The 23,770-nt window shown below is 35.5% G+C and overlaps 1 protein-coding gene and 1 pseudogene across 4 annotated transcripts in view; one reads left to right on the forward strand and one right to left on the reverse strand.

Moving 5' to 3' along the window:
* The window catches only part of SBF2 (SET binding factor 2), a 369,201-nt gene that overhangs the window by 51,517 nt on the left and 293,914 nt on the right, over positions 1 to 23,770 (reverse strand). For 2 of the 4 annotated variants that reach the window (XM_039863556.1, XM_039863554.1), the window contains exons 18-26: positions 16,810 to 16,980; positions 14,398 to 14,660; positions 12,610 to 12,782; positions 11,322 to 11,395; positions 9,642 to 9,837; positions 6,774 to 6,901; positions 5,394 to 5,569; positions 2,761 to 2,906; positions 558 to 756 (exon numbers count right to left, since the gene is read on the reverse strand). In XM_039863556.1, the coding sequence (XP_039719490.1) occupies positions 558 to 756; positions 2,761 to 2,906; positions 5,394 to 5,569; positions 6,774 to 6,901; positions 9,642 to 9,837; positions 11,322 to 11,395; positions 12,610 to 12,782; positions 14,398 to 14,660; positions 16,810 to 16,980 (1,526 nt within the window). Of the gene's footprint in view, positions 1 to 557; positions 772 to 2,760; positions 2,907 to 5,393; positions 5,570 to 6,773; positions 6,902 to 9,641; positions 9,838 to 11,321; positions 11,396 to 12,609; positions 12,783 to 14,397; positions 14,661 to 16,809; positions 16,981 to 23,770 lie in introns of all 4 variants that reach the window. The other 2 variants (XM_039863555.1, XM_039863553.1) reach the window with 1 other exon arrangement.
* On the forward strand, positions 16,184 to 16,302 carry LOC120603297 (uncharacterized; annotated as a pseudogene).

A 23,770-nucleotide genomic window follows, 5' to 3' on the forward strand; every position in this document is an offset into this window, starting at 1 on the left:
TAGGAAAACCTCTACACTTGGGTCTGCAAATTATAGCCCGTGGGCCAAAAACTGGCCCCGCCCATTCATTTGCTTACTGTCTAAGGCTGCTTTTGTGGTAGAGGTGAGTAGCTGCAACAAGAGACCGCAGGGTCTGCAAAAATGAAAATATGTACTATCCGGCCCTTTAAAGAAAACGTTTGCGGACCCCTGGCCAACTTTTATCTCTCTTATCTGCTTAGACAAATCCTATTCTTACTTCAAGTTATCTTCAGGCATGCTAGATAAAAGGCAAATGGAAAGAGAAAGACAAGGGAAATTCATAAAGGGGACAAAAACTATTATTACCTTCCAATCTAACATAAGCAACGTTTAGTGATGTTAATTGCATTTCTAAGAATGCCAATGAGATGCTGGCTCATGCTTCATAAAGTGTCCCTTAATCACATGTATCCCTGAAGACCTTACTCCTGTCTGCTGACATTTTTCTCTCTCTGTGCTATGGATGCGAATAGCCCATTGAAGACTCAAATAGAAGAAAGGAAAAGTGCCTTTCTGGAGTCTCCTGACACACTTACCTCCGGCAGAGTGAATACATCCTGTTGGAGGCAGTGATTCGAAAATACTCTGGTTTGGAGCGAGAAGAGCTGCTACTTATGGTTCCCAAACCTAAACGCTGATAGTCTCTGAAGCAAGCCTTTTCCACTAACTGTTCCATCGTCGACTTCTCGGAGGCCTTCAGAGTGGTACTTGTGGGGAGTTCACTCTCGTCTGAAACTGTGAGGGCAGAAACTGGTTTTGAATAAATGACATAGCTCAAAATAGAAGATTAAAAACTTCTTTTTGAAGAACATCCTTAAACTAAGAGAGGTTTATATCAGGGCTATGGGTACTATGTATGTCACAAATTCAGTCATGTAACTTCTGTGAGGAACCATTATGCTCAAACATAAATTAGAAGAGTAATGGAGAGTCAGAAAATAAAATATCACTTAACTGAAAATGTCAAGGAAATTAATTAATCATTTCTAAAAATGAAGTAATTTAAAATTTATTACCCATATTTTTTTTTGTTTCAGTCAGGCTTGTTTTTTAATGCCAAAGTATAGTGATTTCTGTTTAGGACTCTATAAAATAAACACTTGAACTTTGTCAGAGGCTAACCTGTCAGTGAAATTGGTCTTTAATATGATCACTACACAAACTCATCATCCAGTTAACTTTTAGAGCATAAACTTTTATTAGAAATTTCTAGACTAAGCAGAAGTTCACTAGGGGGAAAAGACCTTTCTTAGAGAAGTATGAAGTTATACTTTTTTTTGTGGAAATATTTTTGTCAGAGGATGTGGTATACATGGGAAACTCCCTCACAATTTTGCAATCACAGGTTACAGAATCCTTTAAGATTTTAGATGTGGAAGAATTTACCCAATAATCAAGTATTTTAGGGAGGATTTAAAAAAAAATTCCTAATTGGTACTGCATGTTCTAACTCAAAAAAATTCCATTGTTAAAAACTGCCCCAATTTACTTTCGTATTTATTTTTAAAGAGAAGTCAAATTAAGCTTTCAAAGTTTTTGGAAGTTCTAACATCAAAGGCAACAATATGGCTCTCTTCTATTAAAAGACAAAACAAAACAAACAAAAAAACCCAAACTAACAGCTTTCCCCTAAAATATATGACTTTGTGTCTTATTTTGTGAACTTCGCAATGCAAATATTATTATCAGTTATCGGTTTTGTGTTGGTCTTTTATTTTCAAAGAAGCAAAAAGCATTATATAATTTGGTCTTTAGGTGGAAGAACAATCATAAAATAATAGTTTTCATTCCATGAAATCATAAAAACTTTGAATTAGAAGAGTTAATAGTGATGGGTAGCAATAATTTCTTAGGGCTTTCCACGTGACTGTGAGGTAGCCAGGGTTCCAACAAATGGTCATTTCAGTAATGTAATAGTGGGTCTTTACATTGCCCCCAGAGGCAAGCTTGTAGGTACACACACTAAAACGGAAACCTTTAGCCAGTGATCTATCTAAGGATGAGGTTTCTTTCTTTAAAATGTTATTGTTGTTGTCATTATAAGTAGTAGTTATACATAAGCACTGATGATTGATTCTAAGATCCTGAGAAGGAAAAGGGTACAATGGCATCCTGTCTTTCTACCAGATCAAATTCTCTCTAGTGTTAATTCCACAAGCATACTCAATTTTGGGTTAAGGAATAGAAAACAGTCAGTAGGACATTTTGCTACTAGTTTTCTGCCTCTGTTTTCCTGAGAGATATCTCAGCTTCTCAAATTCTGTTCTTACCAGACATTTTTTTTTTAAATATCATCTAAGAATCTCTTCATCTTAGGTCCTCCATTTTGATTAAAAGCACCCACAATATTCTTACCAAAAAAACCTAAATCTTTAACTTCAAATAGTCAATGTCCTATCTCTTATTCTTATTTCACAACAATAAGGTAGAGGGACTACTTTATAAGTAAATTTCCTATGCGATGGGGTTTCTTTCTTCCTTTAATGAGACCCACATAATAATGGCCAATCAGCTCTATGGATTTAGTAAAGAAGTATAATTTAACAAAATATTACTAAACAGTGGAATATTGGAAAAATATTTTTTCCCCCCAATTCTTAGAAGCTGGTAAATGCCTCAAATCTTATGAGATCGAGGTTTTGTGAGTCAGGTTTATGTGCAACTATGTCTTAGTCTCTTATTCTTACTCAAATAAGAAGAATAAAATTGATTCATGAAAGAAAAACAAGTTTCACATACCAGATATGTCATCTTCTTCATTCCATCCAGAACGATTCACTCTCTCTTCCACAATTGTCCCTGTCCTCTTCTTCAGTAAATACTGACGCCCGATTGTCATCTTCCCCGCCCTTTTGGCACCTTTCACAATCGTTTTTGAGAAGGTGCTAAAAGTCATAACACAAAAGAGAATGTCAATTTAATAAGAAGACACCACTTATATTTTTTGATATCGCCATAGCTCAACCTGTTTCTTCTCCATTTCCACAGCTACTGGTAATGTTCAGACCTTCACTAAGCATCTCCTTTAGATCACTTTTAATATGGCAGCAGACTAATTTCCAATAAAACACTATTGTCATCAGAACACTGTTTTAGGCAAAAGGTACAAGAACCTAAAGTAGGACACAAACTACTCATCACCCCAAATCTAAACTCCTCAGCTTGGCTTTTTGGTCGAGCTTGCCTCTTACCCACTCTAGTTATCCATTCCACTGCCTCCACCAGTTCCCACAAACTATGCTTGTGGAAGTCTTGCAAGGAAAGCCAGTCTGCCTTTTCCTCTACTGATTCAAATTTTATTTCTACTAACTCATGTCTTTTCTTTGAGATCATAATGACAATTATAATTGGCAACACTTTATTTCTTAAATGTTTTAAGTGCTATGTGTGATGTCTCACCTTCTCACACTGTAAATCTGAGATACAGAAAATAATAATTCCCTCTTTTGAGAGGAGAAAAATAAGAAATCAGAAATTTGAGCATCCTTTTGAGAATCAGCTTTAATTAAAGGGAAACTAGGATGTAGGTCACATGGACTTAAAAATATTTTATTTAAATAGTTTATCTTTTCCTGCTGATAGAAAATCTGGTACAAAGTACTTACAATCCAGAGAATTAAACAAAGAATCTGTTTCCTAAATAATCATATTGAGATGGTTTCAAGTAGGATTGTTTTTGATTATGTTCTCTATCACAAAGAACAGAACTCTTTTTGTGTTTTCTTGATATTCAGTGAAAAGGTAAAGATTCTTTTATTGTCAAATAGTTTTATCAGACTCTCTCTTTAGTCACTTGAAATGTAAATATGAGGGTTATAAAACATGTTTTAATAAATTGTTAGAAGTCAAAAAATAACTCGTATTTCCTAAATTAAAGCCTATTGTGAATCACTTCAGGTGCAACAATGGGACTTTAAAAAATTTTTTCTAACTAGAGCTCTATCCTTTGTTTTATATACTTAAAAAAATTCTAAGATGTTTTAAATTTTAAAACTGTTATATCTTTGTTGCAGCTGGATAGCATAAACTTGATACAATAAGCTTGACATTATATGTATATGTATATGTATATATAATTTTTTTCCCCTGATAGTTTCTAAACATAAAACACCATACAAAGTTTTGTTTCTTCCATATAAGGCTGGGATAACGAATATCATAGGCTCCTCTGTGATTCCACATGCTAAGGTGAGATCCTTGGTTCACTGTTTAAATATCTAGGAAGCTGTTCATGCTTCAGCATATCATACCTGAATATGAGGAGTCTCCCTTGCTTACCAGGTAATAGTGGCACACGTGGCTAGCTATACAGCTGAGAAATGATACACTGTCTAGAACCTCAACTCTTCTATAATGCCCAGCCTACCTTGCCTTCAGGTAAAGGAAAAGATTTTTCTCCAAAGTCTACAGAGTACTCCCTAATATGTAATTTGTATTGGCAGATGCTCAAATTCTAGGTGATTAATGATGAAAGAAGTGAAATTTTAGCCCTATCTTTTATCACTAATTGAAAAGAATTTTAAACTAATTGTTATTTTGTAATAACTGAAATTTAAAAGTTTCAACCTAAATTCCTAAAAATTTTCATCCGAAAATAAGGGGTCCTACTAAAAATATACGACAACTAAATACAATGCTTGATACTGAATTGGATCCTGTACCAGGCAGGCAAAACAAGTAGCTATAAAGGATCATCAGCATTCTGGGTTAAAGAAAAGTTTTATACCAATTAAACTTCCTGGTTGTGATTACTATACTGACATTATATGTCTCTGCTCTTAGGAAATATAGACTGATATATTTAAGGATAAAGGGGTGTTATGTATGTAATACAACTGGTTTAGAAAAAATACACATGAGAGAGAGAACAATAAAAGAAAATGAAGTGATACATAAACAAATGTGAATCTGGGTAAAGAGTATAGAGGAATTCTTTGTATTAGGTTGTTACTTTTCTGAAAATTTGAAATTATTTCAAAACTAAAATTATTACAAAAAAGTAAAAAGAAAAAATAAAGGCTTTCATCTTTAGAGCAAAACTATCTATTAGGCCCGGATATTAACAAAAACTAAAGGAACTGCTTAAAGACAGTCACAAAGTAATCAATATGAGAAAAAGAGAATAAAGAATTTCACATTCGAAAAATGTATTATGAGCAATGGACATGATAGTCAAGCCTTTTGTAGCTTTTAGTTTTTGAAAGTTGTTTATATATCAATGCTGCTGTTCCATAACTTTCTGAGCTTGGTCCAATGGGCTTGACAGAATGGCAAACAAAGAGTAGTCCTTATCTCTTAACTCAAAGGATAGGTCACATCTTGACAGTCAACAATGAGAGGGCTGAAATGAAGAGTCCAAACTATATTCTTACCGAAAGGAAGTATTCTTTTCCTTCTGTTTGGGTAAAATTATTTGTGGGGTAGTTTGTCCAGTAGCAAAAGCAAAGGTGGTAAAAATGGACTGAGGATAACGGAACTTCATCAGCTGCTTCCTAAAGATCTCTACTACTTCTGGACTCACTTCTTCATCAAATGCTACTTTAATCAACTAGAAGTAAAAGAGATTAAACATATCAGAAGCATTAAGGATTTCCAGATAACCTCCCCCAAATGACTGAAATAACAGAAAATAATACTACTAAATGGCAAGAGTTTGGAGGTTGAAGGGACCTTGGATATCATGCAATACAATTTTTTAATTTTAAAAATAAAAATTAATACTCAGCCAGGTTTAATTGCCATAGATGGTTAGTTGGCAAGAAAAATTATGATTCTTGAAGTTGAGTTGCTTTAACACTATCTTTTCAATGATGAGATAGGGAAATTAACTTATACTGGCTGAAGTAGGAAACATGTCCTTCTCATTTCTCAACTGTTCGTTCTAGATAGGAAATTCGGCCTAATCAGGTCTCTTCCTACCTAGAGATACTATAAATCTAGGGAGAAAAGATTCAGTGTGACTGGAATCCTAACCAATATAGCCAGGCAATATTCTAATTTAGAGTCCTTTGGCAGTTGGAACACTGAAGAAACCGCTAGGAAGTCACTGCTCTCAGGCGATGGGAGGAGGTCTGGAGCCTCACATTTCATACAATTAGCATATGGAGAGGTACTACGGAGGGCTTCTTAATAAAAGAAATGAGGCAAGAACTGGAGCCCTTGGAAATCTGAGAAGTTAGAGACATGACATGAAGAATAGAAAAGTGTCATAGACCGAGAATTGTGAAAAAGGAAGAACTAAGAAAAGACCACTTTTCCGGTGTCAGGTTTGCATCGGTAATTCCACAAGTTCTAACATGTTCAGAGTCCCCTAGAAAAAACCTTTGTATTTTTAGGACTATGTAGTTAGTATCAATAGTACTTTAGCCCTAGCTATAATTCTCAGTTTTACCTCTTCTACAGAAGAGCCATAAAGCATTTCCTGCTTTATGCCAAGAGGATTGCTTTCTATTTGAAGGCTTTATCAAACAAAAATTGAGGTATGACTTGGCAGAGAACAAGAGTCAATTGTATGTGTCTAAACTTCTAAGACCACTAAATAATGACAGATAATCTGTTGGTACTCTGAGTTGGCCATGGAACTCAGAAAATGAAAGATTAAATCCAAGACTATTCACGTATTTCCTCAGTTGAAGATTACCCTCTGATCCTTCTCATCCACTAACTGCTGACCACATGACCACATAAAGTGGCCATGACATCATTTGTAGAAAACTTTTAAATAACAGAATAATGGTTCCCTTTCTTAATACCTGAAAAGATGCCGATGTGATCTGTAGTCCTTCTTGCATGTTCTGCTGTAGCTGGTTCTGCATTGTGATCTTCTTTTCCTTGGTGATGGAGGCAATGGGAAAACTTCGCACAACTGTCTGCTCACCCACTATAGGAAGACAGGACACAGACTCAGCAACAGCACTTCATAGCTCATTTCTAGAGTCTTTGCTGCTCATTTCATCAGCCTCTGTTGGAGAAATGTCTCTGAAGAGGACTATGCCCAGGTACACAGTGAGAGAAAATGCCATGATTCTAGGATCACATTCATTAATTTTATTGCATGGCAATTCACTCCTTTCCAGAGTGAAGGAACTGTCACAGCCTGCCTGCTTTTGTTCTACTTCTCCAATCTCTACGTGCTATACAAAATCACCTGGTTTAAGTCAATCTTACAAGAGAGGTAGGTTTCATAGAAAAAAAGAAGTATCTTCAAATACTGAAAAGATATCCATGATATTTAATGTAAGAATAAAGCAAAAGAGAAGAGGCTTTTAAAGTTTGTTTCTGTATGTGATAAAGGTACTGTCCTATGCATATGTATCTTTGGAAGATAGCGGATTAGGCTTAGGCCCAAGATTTTTAGGAGTTTAAAAATTAAAGCCAAAAACGGAAAATATAAATAATTTATCAACTACCTGAGGTACGGAGACGAGAGTCTTGAAAAGAAGTAACACGTGAAGCCTCCCTTGGATAGTGATACATAGAATATAACAACATGTAATTAGCTCTTAGGTTTGAGGGAACAAAGCTTTAAATATTTCAGAAAGGGTGAAGATTTCTACATGCTAAATGGCTAGAGGATGATTCCTGGAGAAAGTGAGGGGGAAGGTGAGCTTTGAAGAGAGTGTAGGTTTGGATTTGCAGAGGGGAGGCAGGAGGGCATTTCAGGCAGTGGTACCAATAACAGAACAGGAGCAGCGACAGGCAATGCGCCTCGGCTAGTAAGCCAGAAGGGCGAGATCTGAACTCGGTTTATCCGACTTAAGTGCCCATACACTTATCCACTTATAATCATTAGAATACCTCATTGTCTGGACCTGTCAATTCCTAACCTGCAAAATTCTGATTATTCTCTAATGTTAAGCTCATACTCAGAGGCTACACATAATTAAGATGTACATAGGATTTAAGTTCATGGATATATTAAACAACCTACGCTTATATAATGCATGTAAATGATTAGATTTCTATGCGTCATTAAAGGAATTTTTAATTAGAAATTTAAAAAGACAAATAAGAGGCAAATAAAAAAGATTTCTCTGACAAAAATAATTTTCCTAAAATGTGAAATTAACCCAAAAATTGACAGGAAAAAACAAGAGAACAACATAAGCTTTCATACTAAGTATGGCATTGATTTCTTTAAAATAAACTAGAGCAATTTAAATGACCAAGTGTCTCTCTCTCTCTCTCTCTCACACACACAGACACACACACACACACACACACACACAGAAAATGTATGCTTATGGCCATTGAGCTAAATGTCATAGTACAAAAAAATTACAAGTACTAGATATTTAATTTCTTTTAAAAATACATAGGCTTCCAAATACAAATATAGTTTATGTAGTAATAATATGATAGGAGAGGGCTGAGAAATTTTATTCCATTTTTACTTTTTCAAAATGAGCACAACCGTTCCTATAGATTCATTTTGTTTACTGAAATTTATGAGATTTTTGCTTATTATATAGTAGGCAATCTTATATGATGAAGATAACACACCATCTTGATTCTATCCATACATGGAATTATACAACTGCAGATTTTAAAGATACTGTATTTCGTACATCTGAATTCCACTGTCTAACAAAATGCATAGCATACAGTATATACTTATCAAACGCTACTGAATGAGTAATTTCAGATGAGGAAGGAATTTTAGTGACCATTTATCCTAATGGTTTCTGATCTTCAGTATGCATCACAATCACTTCGGGGGTTTAAAAATACACAGATACCTAGGTCTCCCCATTCCTAGAATCCTATTTTAAATTGAAATTCAATTATTTGAGGGTTGGGTCCAGAACTTTTTTTAAAGAAGCTTTCTAGGTAATTCAAATTCATCATAATCAAGGCTGAAAACCATTGCATTATCACCAATCAAGCTCAATTTTCTAATTTTATGCAAGGGGAAACTGAAACATAGAGAGGTTGGGGTACTTAAGATATCAAGATTGGTCCACAGCAATCTAAATCTGAGCTTGATTTGGAGTCCAATAGTTTTACATGAAACCTTATATGCTTTCTCCATCTACTGAAATAGTTTATATAGAGAATACAGTGACTTTCAAAAGATGATTCAGACTTGATAGGGCATGCTATTCCTTCTAATATAGAAGATAGTATAGGGTAATAGAAGATAGAAATAGAAGTTGAGAGAATTTAGTGAATAGACGCTGTCTGCTAAGAGGGAAATGGGGTTAGCGGAAATGGGATGAGAGGGAGGCAGGGCTGGTCACTTGGTACAACCCAGCGATGCTTAGCGTATGGTTCCACAAAAAGGATCGTATGTCTACGAGACCGTAGGTTAACTGTAGGACTCAGAAAAGTGGGGCAAATCAGCAAGAGACATTGTTAGCAGGTAGATTCTGTGAATATTCTTAGGTCACAATATGCTGCCTCATGAAATTATGATCATTTCAGAGAATTTATTGGTTAAGTAAGAATCTGTGATCTAAGTTATCATTACCTGTGATAGACAAAATATTTTTTAAAATGTCTGTGTGGTAGAAGGTTTACTTTCAATCTGAAATGATCTGCAAATCACAGTATACAGATGGAATCAAAACCTCATGTTGCACATAGATATTCATGTTCTGATGGTGTAATGTTCACCATACCTAGCTGATCATGGGGAGTCCCTCTGAACAGAATTCTGTATGTGGTGAGGAATAAGGCTCCTTCTGCTGGCAGCAGCTGAGGGCCTCCAAGAAGGCCTCCAGTGGCTTCTTCTCTTCCATCAGGATCCAGTAGGACTCGAAGACCTTCACAAACAATTTCTTCTCCTGGTAGTAGAGCAGGTCTAAGAATTTTGGGCTAACAATAGAAAAAAGTATTTTAAACACAACTCTTGTGGGGTTTCCAATATTTAGGCCAGATTATCTTTTCAGTTACAGACCTAAGAAACTTGAACCAGACTTCTTAGGTAGCCAAAATGAGAAAACAGATCTGAGAAGAGGCAGAAATGACATATTTACATCCAAATGTGAAAAGATTCTTTGAAGCACTGCTTATTAAAAGTAAAGTCATTGGAAATTACTAAAATGTTTGAAATATCTATTCAATGAAACATTTTGCAATCATTTAAAAAAGACATGAATCTAATCTATGTGTTAACACAGAATGTTATCCAGGATACATTGTGAATTAAAAAAAAAACAAACCCAAACAAGTTGCAAACCAGTACGTATATTATGAGCACCTTTTTGGAAACAGCAAAGAAAACTGTAAGAATATGAACCATATTGTTAAGAGTGATGCTATCATGATTAAGGGCAGAGGTGGGATGCGGGGTGGGTAGGACCATGGGGAACTTTAACTTTGTACATGTATTCAGTTTTATACAAAGAACACTATTACTTTTGTAAGTTGAAAATACACACACTTAAAAAACTGGGTGCATCTTTAAAGACCTTTCTTGGCCCTTACTGACAATTAAAATAAATGGCCAAGTAATAAACATTTACATATCTTGGGAAATAAGGAACCAGATGATACACTTCTCTGAAGAGTTCAGTACCGAAAAAAAAATTCATCTTTCTTGAAGATCTAATATGTTTATTTTTTAGTAAGTAATAAAAACTATATAAATCAGCACTATTCTTTTTTTTTTTTTGGCTCTAGGATGTGCAGAGATAAATGTAAAGCTAGAGTATAATGATCATTGTGTCTCAGATTTCTAATAGAATTATATTTCCTATCCATCTGGCTTCCGATTGCCCCTTTGAATTTATTTTTAATAGTTCTGTTGTATAGGTAAGAGGGTCCTGAACCCTGGTCCACAGACTGGTGCCAAACTAGCTACAAAATAATCATCTGGGAGGCTTTTTCAAGTATATATTCCCAGGCCAAGTCTCAGGGTACTCCAATTCAGGAGGCTGGGGTGGGGTTCAGGACTCTCAATTTTTAATGACTTCCCAGATACTTGTGATTTATGCTTATAATGTATGCAGATTCAAGAACTTGGTGTTTTTATGTTAACTGCCTTAAGCCCTTTTTTTTGGAAGTAGGCAGGGCATAAAATCTTGGCTTGGAAGTTAGAATGTACATAATTTATGCCCTGCTTATATAAGTAGACTCTACAAGAGGTTATTATTGCTCCTTTGTTGAATCCACTATTCAGTACCCTTTTTATGAGGATCCACATGATAAACTCCTCTGAAAGCTTAATGTATCATTAAAACTGGAGCTGGTCTCTGTAAAAGGTTCAGAGAAGGAACTTTCTGGGGCATAACTGTCTACTGTTGCTGTTTTTAATAAGAGATGTTATATCCCAAAAGCATGTAGTCTGAAATAATTACCTTTTGTATAGGTGGAAGTCTTCTACTCTCTCGATGCACTGCTTCTAGGGTCTCGATGTGCATGGCTACAATTCCTGGGATCAGTCAGAGCATTGAGAATGAAAGAACACAAAACAAGTAGAATTAGAAAAATTCTGGATATTTTAGAAATAAAAACAAATTGTATTTTAGTGGTTCGTTAAAAGAGTTAAACATAGAAGTAATATACGACACAGGTATATACCCAAAAGAGCTGAAAATTAGGATTCACACAGATATTTGTATGTAAATATTCATAGTAGCACTATTCCCAAGAGCCAGAAGGTGAAAACAATCTAAGAGTCCATCAATAGATGAATAGATAAACAAATTGTGGTATATCCATACAATTGGATATTATTCAGACATAAAAAGGAATGAAGTTCTGATACCTGCGACAACAGGAATGAACCCTAAAATTTTGTCAAGTAATATAAGCCAGACACAAAAGGACAACTATATGATTTCATTTATATGCAATATCTAGAAGAGGCAAATTCATCAAGATAGAAAGCAGACTAGAGGTTACCAGGGGCTAGGGAGTAGAGAATGGCGAGTATTGTTCAATGGGTACAGAGTGTCTGGAGCGGTAAAAAAGTTTTGGTAATAAGTGGTGATGGTTGTACAACATTGTGACTGTAATTAATAACACTGAATTTTAAACATAAAAATGGTTTAAGATGGCAAATTTTATGTTAGGTGTATTTTACCATAATTTAAAAATATTTGAAAAAAAGAATCAGAACATCAATGTAGTTGGCCCCCCACATCTGTGGGCTCTGCATCCACAGATTCATCTAACTGCGGATCAAAAATATTCGAAAAAAAGTTGCATTGTTGCTGATGTGCACTGTGTAGTTAGGCCCATGATGGTTTTGTCTGTACTGAATATGTATAGACTTTCTTTCTTCTCATTATTCCCTAAACAATATAGTACAACAACTATTTACATAGCACTTATATTGCATTAGGTATTATAAGTAATTTAGAGATGATTTAAAGTATACAGGAAGCCGTGTGTAGGTTATATGCAAATATTATGCCATTTTATATAAGAGACTTAGGCATTCACAGATTTTGGTATCTGTGGGCAGGGAGAGTCTTAGAACCAATTTGTCTGCAGCACCGAGTGAGGACTATAAATAGCATAGCTAAACTACATGGAAGATAAGTATTACAGGTATTATACTGAAAAAAGTAGACCCATAAGAACAATTCTTACTCAGTTATCTTCAATATTTTGGTTCTCTAATATCTGCAAAGTGATTACCTGGTATCATGCAATGAAGGCTCTTGATGTGGTCCTGAGTAACTCCACTCTCTGTACAAACCTTGTCAATAAATCGGGTAATGAAACGCACAACAGAATTGGCAATGTCATTATTCTCTGAATCTTCAAACCCACTTTCTGTATCATAGCTCTCAGCTACACTTCCCGCAATACTAAGAAAGTCAAGGAAAGAAATCGTGGTCAGTACTCAAAATATGACAAATTGCTGCTGTATCACAGTCAATTTCCATAGCAACTTAAACTTGCTCAAAGAGAGGTATAATCAAGTAGAAGGCTCATTTAACTCCATGGCTCCTTTCTCAGTGATAGTGGTGAAACATGGTATTCTACTTGTTTACATTTGGAAGCTACTGTCAAACATTGTCTTTTGGACCCAGATTTGGTTTTGGAAGGAATACCTTCTTGTCATTCTCCTAAAAGGAACCCAGAAACCATAGAAAATAAAGCAAAACGGATGCTTTCATTTATTATCTGATACTTGAACCTTTAGAAAAAACTCGTCCTCCCAAGTTAACTACCACATAGAGCCGGACAAAGTAAGATGGCCATGTCTGGCCTTCGCAACTGAGGGACATGTTCCCTGGTAGGCAAAGTAAAAACTTTTTTCAGCAAATAGCACATTCTTCCAAATGGAAGAACCAAATTGTCCTATGAACCTTTCTCTTGTCAATATTTATCTCTCTCTGAGCGAATCACAACCCTTTTGGTCACTTTAAAACCATCACTCCTCTGTAGGTGATAAAATCATACAAGAGAAGGGAGATAATTGAAATGGAGTGGATGTGAAAACTGTCCTTGCTTCTTATTTGGTTCCCACTGTTTGAATACTCCTGCCACCTATGCCTTCTTTCAGACTGCGAACCATGGAAAAGACTCATTTGTATGTTTTAACCTACTCAGTTCTCTTTCCTCTAAATCCAGCCATGTTAGCTGAATCAGTGTTAAAGTAAAGCTATGCAGCAACTGTGGCCATCACATCATTCTAAAGCATTAAAGAACTCAGATGCCTTAGCCACTCAAACTGTAAATCAGGTTGTAGAAAATGTCATGAATTAAAAAAAAAGCAAGGTAGGAGAAAGAGTGATGGATTTGCTACTTAAGATAGGGAAGTCAGGAAGGCCTATGGGTAGGTGACATTTGAGAGGAGAACTAAATGTAGTGAGGGAGAGATTCTTATGACTATTTCAGCAAAAAGTACTTCACATTGCAGGAACAAGTACGAAGGCCCTGAGGCAGTATTATGCTTAGGGTGTTTGAGGATTATCTTTAGCGGGGAGACCAGGCTGGCTGACAGAAAAGTGATAATGAATAAGGTCAGAGCAGTAGCCAGGGGCCAGCTCCTGTTAGGCCTCGTAACTCACTGGTTTTATTCTCAGTGGTATGGGAAGTTGTTATAGGGCTGAGAGCAAGGCATGGTTGAGGACACGATTCAGGCAAATGCCATACATAAATTGAGGAAAAGGAGGAACAAGAAACAATCACTTTGGTGAGAAGGAGTTCATTCATAATTTTCCAAGGCACATTCTGCAAATTGCTATGGCAGAAAGTAACTCAAGGGCCGGATCAGTAGTGGGTGAGACATCTGAAAATTCAGATCACAAAAGAGAAGAGAGGATAGGAGGTGGTTAAGAATAGTTGGAGGAAGGTCTTTTAATAGAGAAGAGCTGAGTAAGTCTGAAGTTGGGGAAAATGGTTAACTTTTGAAATATGTACAGTAATATGTGCCAAGAAGAATAGGAGCATCTCTCTGTGTCCACATTTAGGTACCTGTTTGTGACAAAGCTATTGCTCCCACTCTCCCAATCGCCTGGTGCCGATGTTCTTAGCAGCTTGTTTTTACTTGTATCTAGAGGAACTAGCAGGTTGACCATGAGGTTTGCAAAGTGAATGGCTTGACTGAAGACAGTGCTTTCCTCACGTTGCACCAGCTCCTGCTGAGTTGATTTGCTCAGAGTAGGCCAAAGGCGGAGCTGCTCAGCTGCCAGGTCCATGGCTGTCTTCTCCTGATATTGGTCATCAGGAAGCTTATCCTAAAAAACAAAGCAATACAATCCAAATCCGCCACTTCACGAGAGCTTCAAAAAACATGGAAGATGTTTTAATAATTCATCTATTAAATAACTATATCAGGAAAAATGAAAGCATATATACAAAAACATAACAACCACCACAACAAAAAAATCTAGTCTTTCTGACCCAGATCCAACAGGCTTTGAGTGAAACCACATGATAAAACCAAGGAAGAAAAGTAGTAAAGCACAGATGGGTACTTCTCACTGCTGACATTTCACTACATTAATTTACCTCTATGGTTCCATCCTTTTTTGGTCACTGGTTATAACAAATTATTGACCTGAGTACCTATAAATGTTCAGGTATGAATGTTGCAGTAGCATTTACTAATACACTGATACATTTCTTTTCTTCTGCTCTTTGGGAGAAGGAGATGGAATGACCAAAGTCACAAAATATAGAGCTAGATATCCTTCTAAATGTGGAAGTCAAACATTTTCACCTACATAGGTGACCATGGGATTTTTAAGAGCAGTTTTCTAGTAGGGCGAAGAGTTAAATAATAAGAGTAACCTCCATATGCATAGTGCTTTACAGCTTGTGAAGAGGTGGTACAGCTATAGTCTCAGTTGTAGCTAACCTGGGGCTTGGAGACAGATATCTTTAGAATGCAGGACACAGAAGCAGTGACATGTGTTTACAAATGCTTTTGAGATATACCAGTGTTATCATTACAGCTGCTTAAATACTATCAGAAGCACCCACCGGCCCAATTATTTCTGGAACATGACCTCAAACTAATAGTGTTTGCATTTGCTACAAGTTACCCCTTACCCAAGTACATTTGATGTTTTGAAAAAAAAAAGTCTGAATTTTAAATTAAATTAAGCTAACAATTCACGCTAACAGTATATAATATTAATTTGGAATATCAGATAGATGTCAGATGATAGTACCATGTTATTAAAGTTTCTATTCTTATTCAACAGCGGACATATTATTTAAACATATTATTATTTAAACAATAATATGTTTAAAATTACACAAGGTATGGAAATAATGAATAGTACTGTGTAGTTTCTGTTAGATATTTAGGTTCATTTATCTCACATAATATAAGGCCAACTTAAAATGGAGGATAGAAAGGACCAGCATCAATGTATTAACTCAGCACATAGAATTAAAAATTACTCTTAAAGTGAATCTACACTGACAATCAGCTTTTAATGTTGCTTTATGTTCAATTAATGAGGATGATAATTTCTAACATTTATTACTTACTATGTAATTACATATTACTTACATTTATTATATAGTAAGTAATAAATGGCCAGGCACTTTTCAATGCATTTTACTTGACTTAGATATTAAAATCTTACAATAATCATATTCATTCATTTTACCAATGAGGAAATAAGGCCTAGAGGGTAACGTGAATTGTCCAAAACCAGACAGCTAGTGAACATTTTAAAATTTCAGAAAATTTTAAACTCTTTTTTCAAATTAAAAATAAATTTTTGTTTTAAAATATTTTCTTGAAGTCTACGGCCATGCCACCCTAAACACGCCTGATCCTGTCTGATCTCGGAAGCTAAACAGGGTCAGGACTGGTTAATACTTCGATGGGAGACCACCTAGGAAGACCAGGTGTTGTAGGTGTTTAAAAAAAATTAACAAATTAAAAAAAATATTTTCTTGATATTTTTCTTAAAAATATTTTATGCTGATAGAATATATACAGAATATTCCTAAAGGAAGACCTAGATTTATTCTTGGCACACTTTTGAGCAGAAATACTAAATTTTACATTTACTTTAGCATCAATTAATTTTAATTTGACATTTCTTCAAGAAGTTAATGGCATCTGCCTAAGTATTTTAGGTTTGTTCTTTCTGTTCAACTTTCTAGAATTGTTTCCAGGGAATTCTTATTTATTAAAATATAATAACACAATTCCAGTGCTAAAGAACTATATTAAGAAGTTTTTATGGAAAAAAATGTCAGAAACAACAGAATAAAGATGCTCAAGACAGAGCTCCCTAAGTAAACTCCAAACACACTGGTAGGAAGTGACTAGATTTCCTTTTGCCCCAGGGATATCTGAATAAGCTTTCCTTGAAGCCAGGATCCCAGACAGACACATGTACCTTTCTTCTCTCATCTTACCTTCTGCTTCAGATGTGGGGCATGATTGTCTTCCCTGGCTGAGAGATACAGGGAGCGAACTTGTTCCTGCACTGCATTGTAAAAGGTTGTCTCCCAAAACTGCTGATTCGTCCAAATGGGGTGGTCCTGTACACAGGTGTAAGCAAACTGGCTGACTCCGGGGGCCAGTTTCTGTAAGAACATACAATGTACATCACCAGGAGGCTGGCAGAGTTATGACAGTTTAAAAGGTTACAGGGGCCACAGCTAACCGTAGATGCGCTCAAAGGATTTATCTAAATAATATATTATGGCAGTATAAGCTTAGCAAACAGCAGCTTACTCATTCTTTAACTGGTAACTTTGGGTTTGCTATCAAAACCTTTAGGGTCTCAGTCACTTTGTCAAAATAAATGTTTTAGTAATAGTTAAAAATCAAAGTTATTCTTTGAATTACAGAATATATGAAAAGTACCTAGCACTGTGCCATGCACACAGTAGGCACTATAGAGTTGGTAAAAATCCATTACGACCTAAACGTAAAACTCTAGAAAATTTAAAATTTCTTCTACTTGATTTCAGAGCACTAACTGAAATGTGAGTGAACCTATAGCTTGGCCTTACGCATAAAATGAGGGCATATAATGCATTTGGGACTGAAGAGAAAGCATACCCTCCTTACTCATTCTAGCTCTCCACTTCCCCACCAAATCTGCTGCCTGGATCACATACTCCCTAGCAGACTGTCCTGGGCTTCAAGAGCATTTTCTAGTAACCACGTCTGGGTACTGGAATGTAATCTCAAACCAAACCTTCCTTTCCAGGACGTCCTGCTGGGCTTTGGAATAAGAGTAAACTTCACTCTGTGATTAACAAGAAAGGGAAGGAAAACTCCCTGTGCTGCCATTTGAGGCACTTCATATGTACTTATGTATCTCACTTAATACTAAAAATCCTGTAAGGTGCACATTAATTATTATTGCTAATTTAAGGAAGAGAAAATAGAAGTTATGGGAGGTTAGGGGATCATCCAAGGCCATATAACAATTACATAGGTGGCAGAACTAGGTTTTAAGCCCAAAGTTTGGTTCCAAAGTCCCTGCTTTTACTACACCAAATTGTCTTGCAAAAGAATTGAAAGCAAATCATAAAATAAATACCGATTATTACTGTTGTCTGTTTTTAACTGCACTTTGGGATTTTGTTTCTCAAAGTAATATTCTGCCTTGAAGCCTCAGATATGATTTCAATTAATGATGCATTTCATTTTAGTTTTCGAATTTTTATAAGAGTTTATTTGAACCAAACTGATGACATATGCTAGGGAGCAAGAACTCAAATGCTCCCTGCATTTTAAATTTTACAGATAATTTACATTGCCAAATTCTAGTTAACGATTTGAGTCATCCTTCCACAGCTGTTACCTTTACCTCTAAAAGTTAAAGATGTTTCAAAAAAATTTTAATCCATCATTTCTCAGCATACAGCAGGCAACATTCTCAATAGACAGAGAATTTTTGTCCATTTCATTCTTTGGAACTGAGTTCATCTGTTTTCTGTGAATAAAACTAAAGTTTCTGATAATACAAGTTTTCTTTTGAAGCGATTAATTAGGCTAAATTATCTTCCCCTGAAATGGTGGACATTGAAGATTACCATTAAGGTTATATACAAAACAGTTATGTAGCAAAAGTTTGTTCTTTTCTTAGGGATGCATAACAGATGTACAGGATACCTGGTAAAAATTATATGCTTAATATATGCTAATTTCCTTCTTCGTCTTGAGCAGACAGACTAAAGCTAGAACTGGAATAGGCACCATGCATACCATGAAAAGTAGTATCTGTGTAGTTGGAAGTGGGGTGGCTGTGATTTTGCCTATGAGAGTCTGTGCTTTTTTGCATCCCATGTGGAAGTCCCTTTCATGCTAGGTCTATGTATTGTGGCTGAGGCGATGTCTATTAGGTGGTTATAAACTGGGGTTGACTGTGAAGCAAAAGTCATGAGTTCCCCAAGGAAAAGTTGCACAAGGATTGTTGTTGGTTTTCATAATGCTGTCTGCTCATTTAAGACACAGCTACTCTATACCTATGGGGAAATCATGGACAAAATGTGGATGGTGCTGTGAGTATGTAAGCAGAAGCCACAAACACTGAATCACATGCTCCTTCTATGCTGTGCTTGAAGATACTTGGGATGTGGGTTGTACACTTTTTTTGCCCCTAAGCACTCTAAGAACTAACAATGTCTTTGTAGCAGTGCATAGCCCTATTCTGAACAAGGTATCATAAGTATGAAATTCAAACAAGATAAAAGCATAATTCTCAACTGTCTTCCTATGAATAAAGCCAGAGGCAGCACCATTTCTTATAAATGCAATGTAACAAATAGCAACTCTTACCATTTTGGAGTTCTAAAATTATATTAATATAGATGAGCTCAGAAAAAAACAGCTCTTAACAACTTCTTATCAGTCTCTCGAATAAAGTGCTTTTAGAATAATCAACACATAAAAGTTATTATTAATTATAAATCTCTTATTACAACTTGACAGTTCTGTAGGAATCTGAGAGCATAAAAAAGCCCTGCCTTTCTCTTTTACCATTTTTCTTATTGATGCTGCATATTCATTTTCCTTGGCACATATCAGTTATTATTTCCCTGTTTATTCACAAACGAAAAGTGAATATGCAAAAACTTCTCTAAATCTTTTGAACAAAAGTGAACTGTATTATAACCCAAGGCAGAAAAATAGTTTAAAAGAGAGTGATAATAGTTCACAGGATCAAAACCCACAGCTTGTTTACTAGGTGAGAATTTTAGCAGAGTGACGTGATTTATAGGATAAATACTTTTTCGTGGCGAGACAGTCACAAATGATTATAGCATCTCATACATGCATAAAAAATAATTAATTCTCAAATACTTCAAATCTTATTATTTTCCCAAACATGAAATTTGCCTCCTTCTCTTGTGATGTCCTGCTATGTCTTCTCAACCGCAAGTACTGGGCACTGTGTCCCTTGCTGTTAGGATGGGCAGGGCCACTGCACTGATGGGCAGGTGTGTTCTTAAGACCAGCAGAGGGCAGTAGTACCTTATTCTGCTTAGGTTCCATCAGGACTTTAGTTAAAAATTACAAAAATGGAGCTTTGCTGTCTAGCTGGATTAGAAAGTGGGTGGTAAGGTGAATAGTGCATGTCCTCACTGTACATTCGAGAGACCCTAAAAGAAAATGCATTTGCTCAAGGTCATACAGCAAGATGAGTAGAAGAGAGGGGAACAGAAATAAGGTTTTCCATTATTCTACATCATTTCTGTAAGATACAAAAATTAAGATATTTTACAAAACAAAACTAAAACATAATTATCTAGAGAAAGATGCAATGAGACTACTTAGGGTTTCAGATTCAGAATATCCTGTGATAGTAGTAGTAGTTTTAGTAAACAAAAACATAAGCACCTGCTGATAAAACTATCTCCTGATTCTAATCCCTTCTTTGGTTTGAAGAAAAGCTTTCTCAAGATGGTTTCTTAAAATATCCCATAGGCCACTTTATGACCTTTTATTTTGACTGATGATGAGACTCAATCCATGCCGAGAGTGAGAGAGGTAGGGTAGGAAACGTTGCTGTCAAATGACATCTCTCTTTCTTTCCCTTCAATTTTGGCAACAATATTTACTTTACCTTTCATAATAATTCTTATAATTCTGTCCTAAAGAAACAAGTGATATTTTGCCATGCAATTTTATGAGATTTTAAAGAATGTGTTGACTTCCTTCCTTATCTAGAAAAAATAGCCCTGAAGGTACTAGATTAAGCAATGGCATTCATTTTCCACAAAGCATTCAAAGGAAACCCAGCATGAGACAGGATATGGTGAATAAACTCACGGGGCTCACCAACCAATAGGCCAAATTCAAATCCAAATAAATGGACAGAAATCATCTTAGAGATGAGTTGGTCAAGGGAAAGGTTAAGATATCAGTATGAGGGGCATGTCTAAGGCTAGACATGTTTACTCTCCAGGCCCAAGGCTTCAATTAGGGAGCTCAGAGGGAAACCAGATTTCAGAGAAAAAAGCTAGCTGGCAGGGCTGATTCCATATATATGTAATGGTCTTAAAGGATAATGCAGAATATAAAGATTCACTGCTTAAATTGGTGGGTATTACCTATCCAGTCTGGACACTGGAATTCCAGTGTACCTCACTGTACAGTTCAGGGATGGTACCAGCCAGTACTTTTATAATTCTATACTGGCCTGACCAAGCATAGATATTAAGTCACTTTAAGAATTAATTTCTGAATATTTTCTGATAACCTTGAGAAGTGATTAGTCTTGAGAGACAAACAAAAGGAAGTAGGAATAGGACAAATGTGTATCCAAACCCGGTGTTTGTTAATCCTTAACCAAATCTTAAATATATTTGCTTTGTGAAAATTTTTTTTAAACAAAAGACATACAGCATTATGGATTTGGTTGGAGCCCACTGTGTACCGCTCTTGATCCCATTTCCTTGCTATCCTAGGGGTAACAATGATGCTAAATTAGGTACTTTTCATTCCCAGTTATGTTTTATACCTGCATATGTCCTTAAAGAATATACAAGATGATACTGTAGGGTTTTGTTTTAACCCTTATTGATGTTTTTCAAAGTACACAACTTATATTTCATTGAGTTATGTAATATTGAACTAAACTATGTAATTGAGACAAAACACAAATGGCTCTTTGTAAACATATAACCCAGAAGGGGCAGAAGAGAGTGGGCTATAAGCAGTGAGTATTAAGGATACTGTATTCACTAGTCAGTAGGATTTAAAGAATGGTGAGTAATCCAATTAGTTAAAGGGAGGTGACTGTAACAAGCTACTATAACTTTTCCTGTTCTACTACCTTATACTTTAAATAGTGCAAGTAACCTCACATTTAGAATCGTCTAACCCTCTCCTACATTGCTTAGAAGACCCAGGCACACAATTTCTGCACAAGAAGTATATTCATTCACCAGCATTAGCCAGAATTCATTTGATGTGCTAATGTCAGTAGTTGGAATGACAGGGTTGAAGTCTTTAACCACTTATTTTGCTAATGGCCCTCTGTATTAAGCTGCTTAGTAAATACTGAGAGATCAGAGGACAAATCAATATATTTCCTTTGTGGTCCAGAAATTAGTAGAAATGAAATACAAGCTTGTTGTCAAGTCCTTTGCCTGGGTTTGGTATTCTTAAAAATACAAGAGAGGATCCAAATTGCTCCCTGTCCTTTTTTGCCGGTTTTAAAATTTTATATAAATGATACCACACTGTGTTTTAATCTGCAACTTGGTTTTTCATACATGTTGCTGGACTTATTCAGGTAACTTGTATTGAGCTCTCAATATGTACATTTATCAAGTTACTTAGTTACTTACATCAATCTTATGATCTATTGAGATAAGTACTAATATTACCCCTATTTTAGAGGTGAAGAAACTGAAGCACAGAGAAGTTTTAAGCAACGTGTCCAAGAAAATAGTGCCAGGAAGTGATGGAACCGGAGCTGGAATTTGAATCCATGGGGTTTAGCTACAGGATGGAGCTTCTTAATCACTGTACAATTTAACTACTGTTAAATTTCCTTAGTCCTGTTAATGGACATTTGTATTGTTTTCAGTTTTTTGCTATTGTAAACAATGGTGTGTGAACATTATCACAAATGTCAACTGTCTACTGTGATTATTGGTTTTAGTACCATTTAATAGTGACTGGTAGTACTTGAGAGGAGCCTAAGAAATAGGAAAGTTCTTATTGATATCTGTACGAATAAACTTTTTTGGGTTATTGTACATTGGTTATTTTTCCAATGAGAAATTATTTAACACAGATTTTTTTTGTAAATCTACTATTTAAAAAATTAACAATAATTCTTTAATATAAAATATCTAGTCAGTGTTTAAATTTTTAATTATCTTATATCAAAAAAGTTTTTTTTTCCTTGCTTTTTTTTTGAATAACCAGTTTGTTTGACTCAGGAAGGACCTAAATAAGGCCCATATATTACCATTAGTTTATATATTTCTGAGGTAAGTTTTAATCTATAGGTTGCTCTATAATCTGTCTGTCTTCTTCTCCCCACCCCAACTTGCAATCTATTTGTTGAAGAAACTAGATCATTTGTCCAATAGTTTCCATCAGTCTGGTGGTTGCTGACTGCATCTCTGTGGTGTAATGTGACATTTTTTTTATCTTCTTTATTTCCAAATAGGTAGTTGGATCTAGATGCTTAATCAGATTCCAGTTTGATTGGCAAGAATACTTCATAAATGGTACTACCATAAGAGACACATCTGATTGTCTCTCCTTTTGTGATATTAAAGGCTGTTGATGGTCAATATCTAGATTCATTAATCATTAAGAGTAATAAAATAGTGATATTCTCATTCTAGCATTACTTCCTCACTTATTAGATGGAATATTTCTAAAAAGAGAAACTTTCCCTCATCAGCTGTTTGGTGACCCAAACATACAGTCTGTATTAGGAAGCAGGATAAATACATAATTTCATCCCTTCGTTTATCAAGTTTTTTTAAAAAAGTTATTTTTTGAGCATCCATCATAGATAACCAAATAGTTCTTTTATTCATATTTTTGCGAACTCATGGATATTTAAACATATTTAACTATTCTTAAATGTTTAGAAACAAACCAAAGGGAAAAAAAAAACTATCCATAAATGTTTACTGGAAACTTGTGTTTTTCATTAAGTCAATACCAAGCACTATGGGATCCCTGTCTACGAGGTCTCTATGAAGGGGGAGGAGCTCCTCATGTGATGGCCAATGAACCTAATGACATTGTCTATAACAGCACTGTAAGCTAGAAGAACATAATCATCAACAAGACTCATGGATATATAATAAGGTGTTTCCTCCGAGATGTAAGAACAAAAGGAGCAATGGAAGAAAGTCATCAGTGGGTTCTGGCACAGGAAGTGGA

The sequence above is a fragment of the Pteropus medius genome, unplaced genomic scaffold (genome assembly GCF_902729225.1).
Source record: "Pteropus medius unplaced genomic scaffold, Ma_sr-lr_union100, whole genome shotgun sequence".
NCBI lineage: Eukaryota > Metazoa > Chordata > Mammalia > Chiroptera > Pteropodidae > Pteropus > Pteropus medius.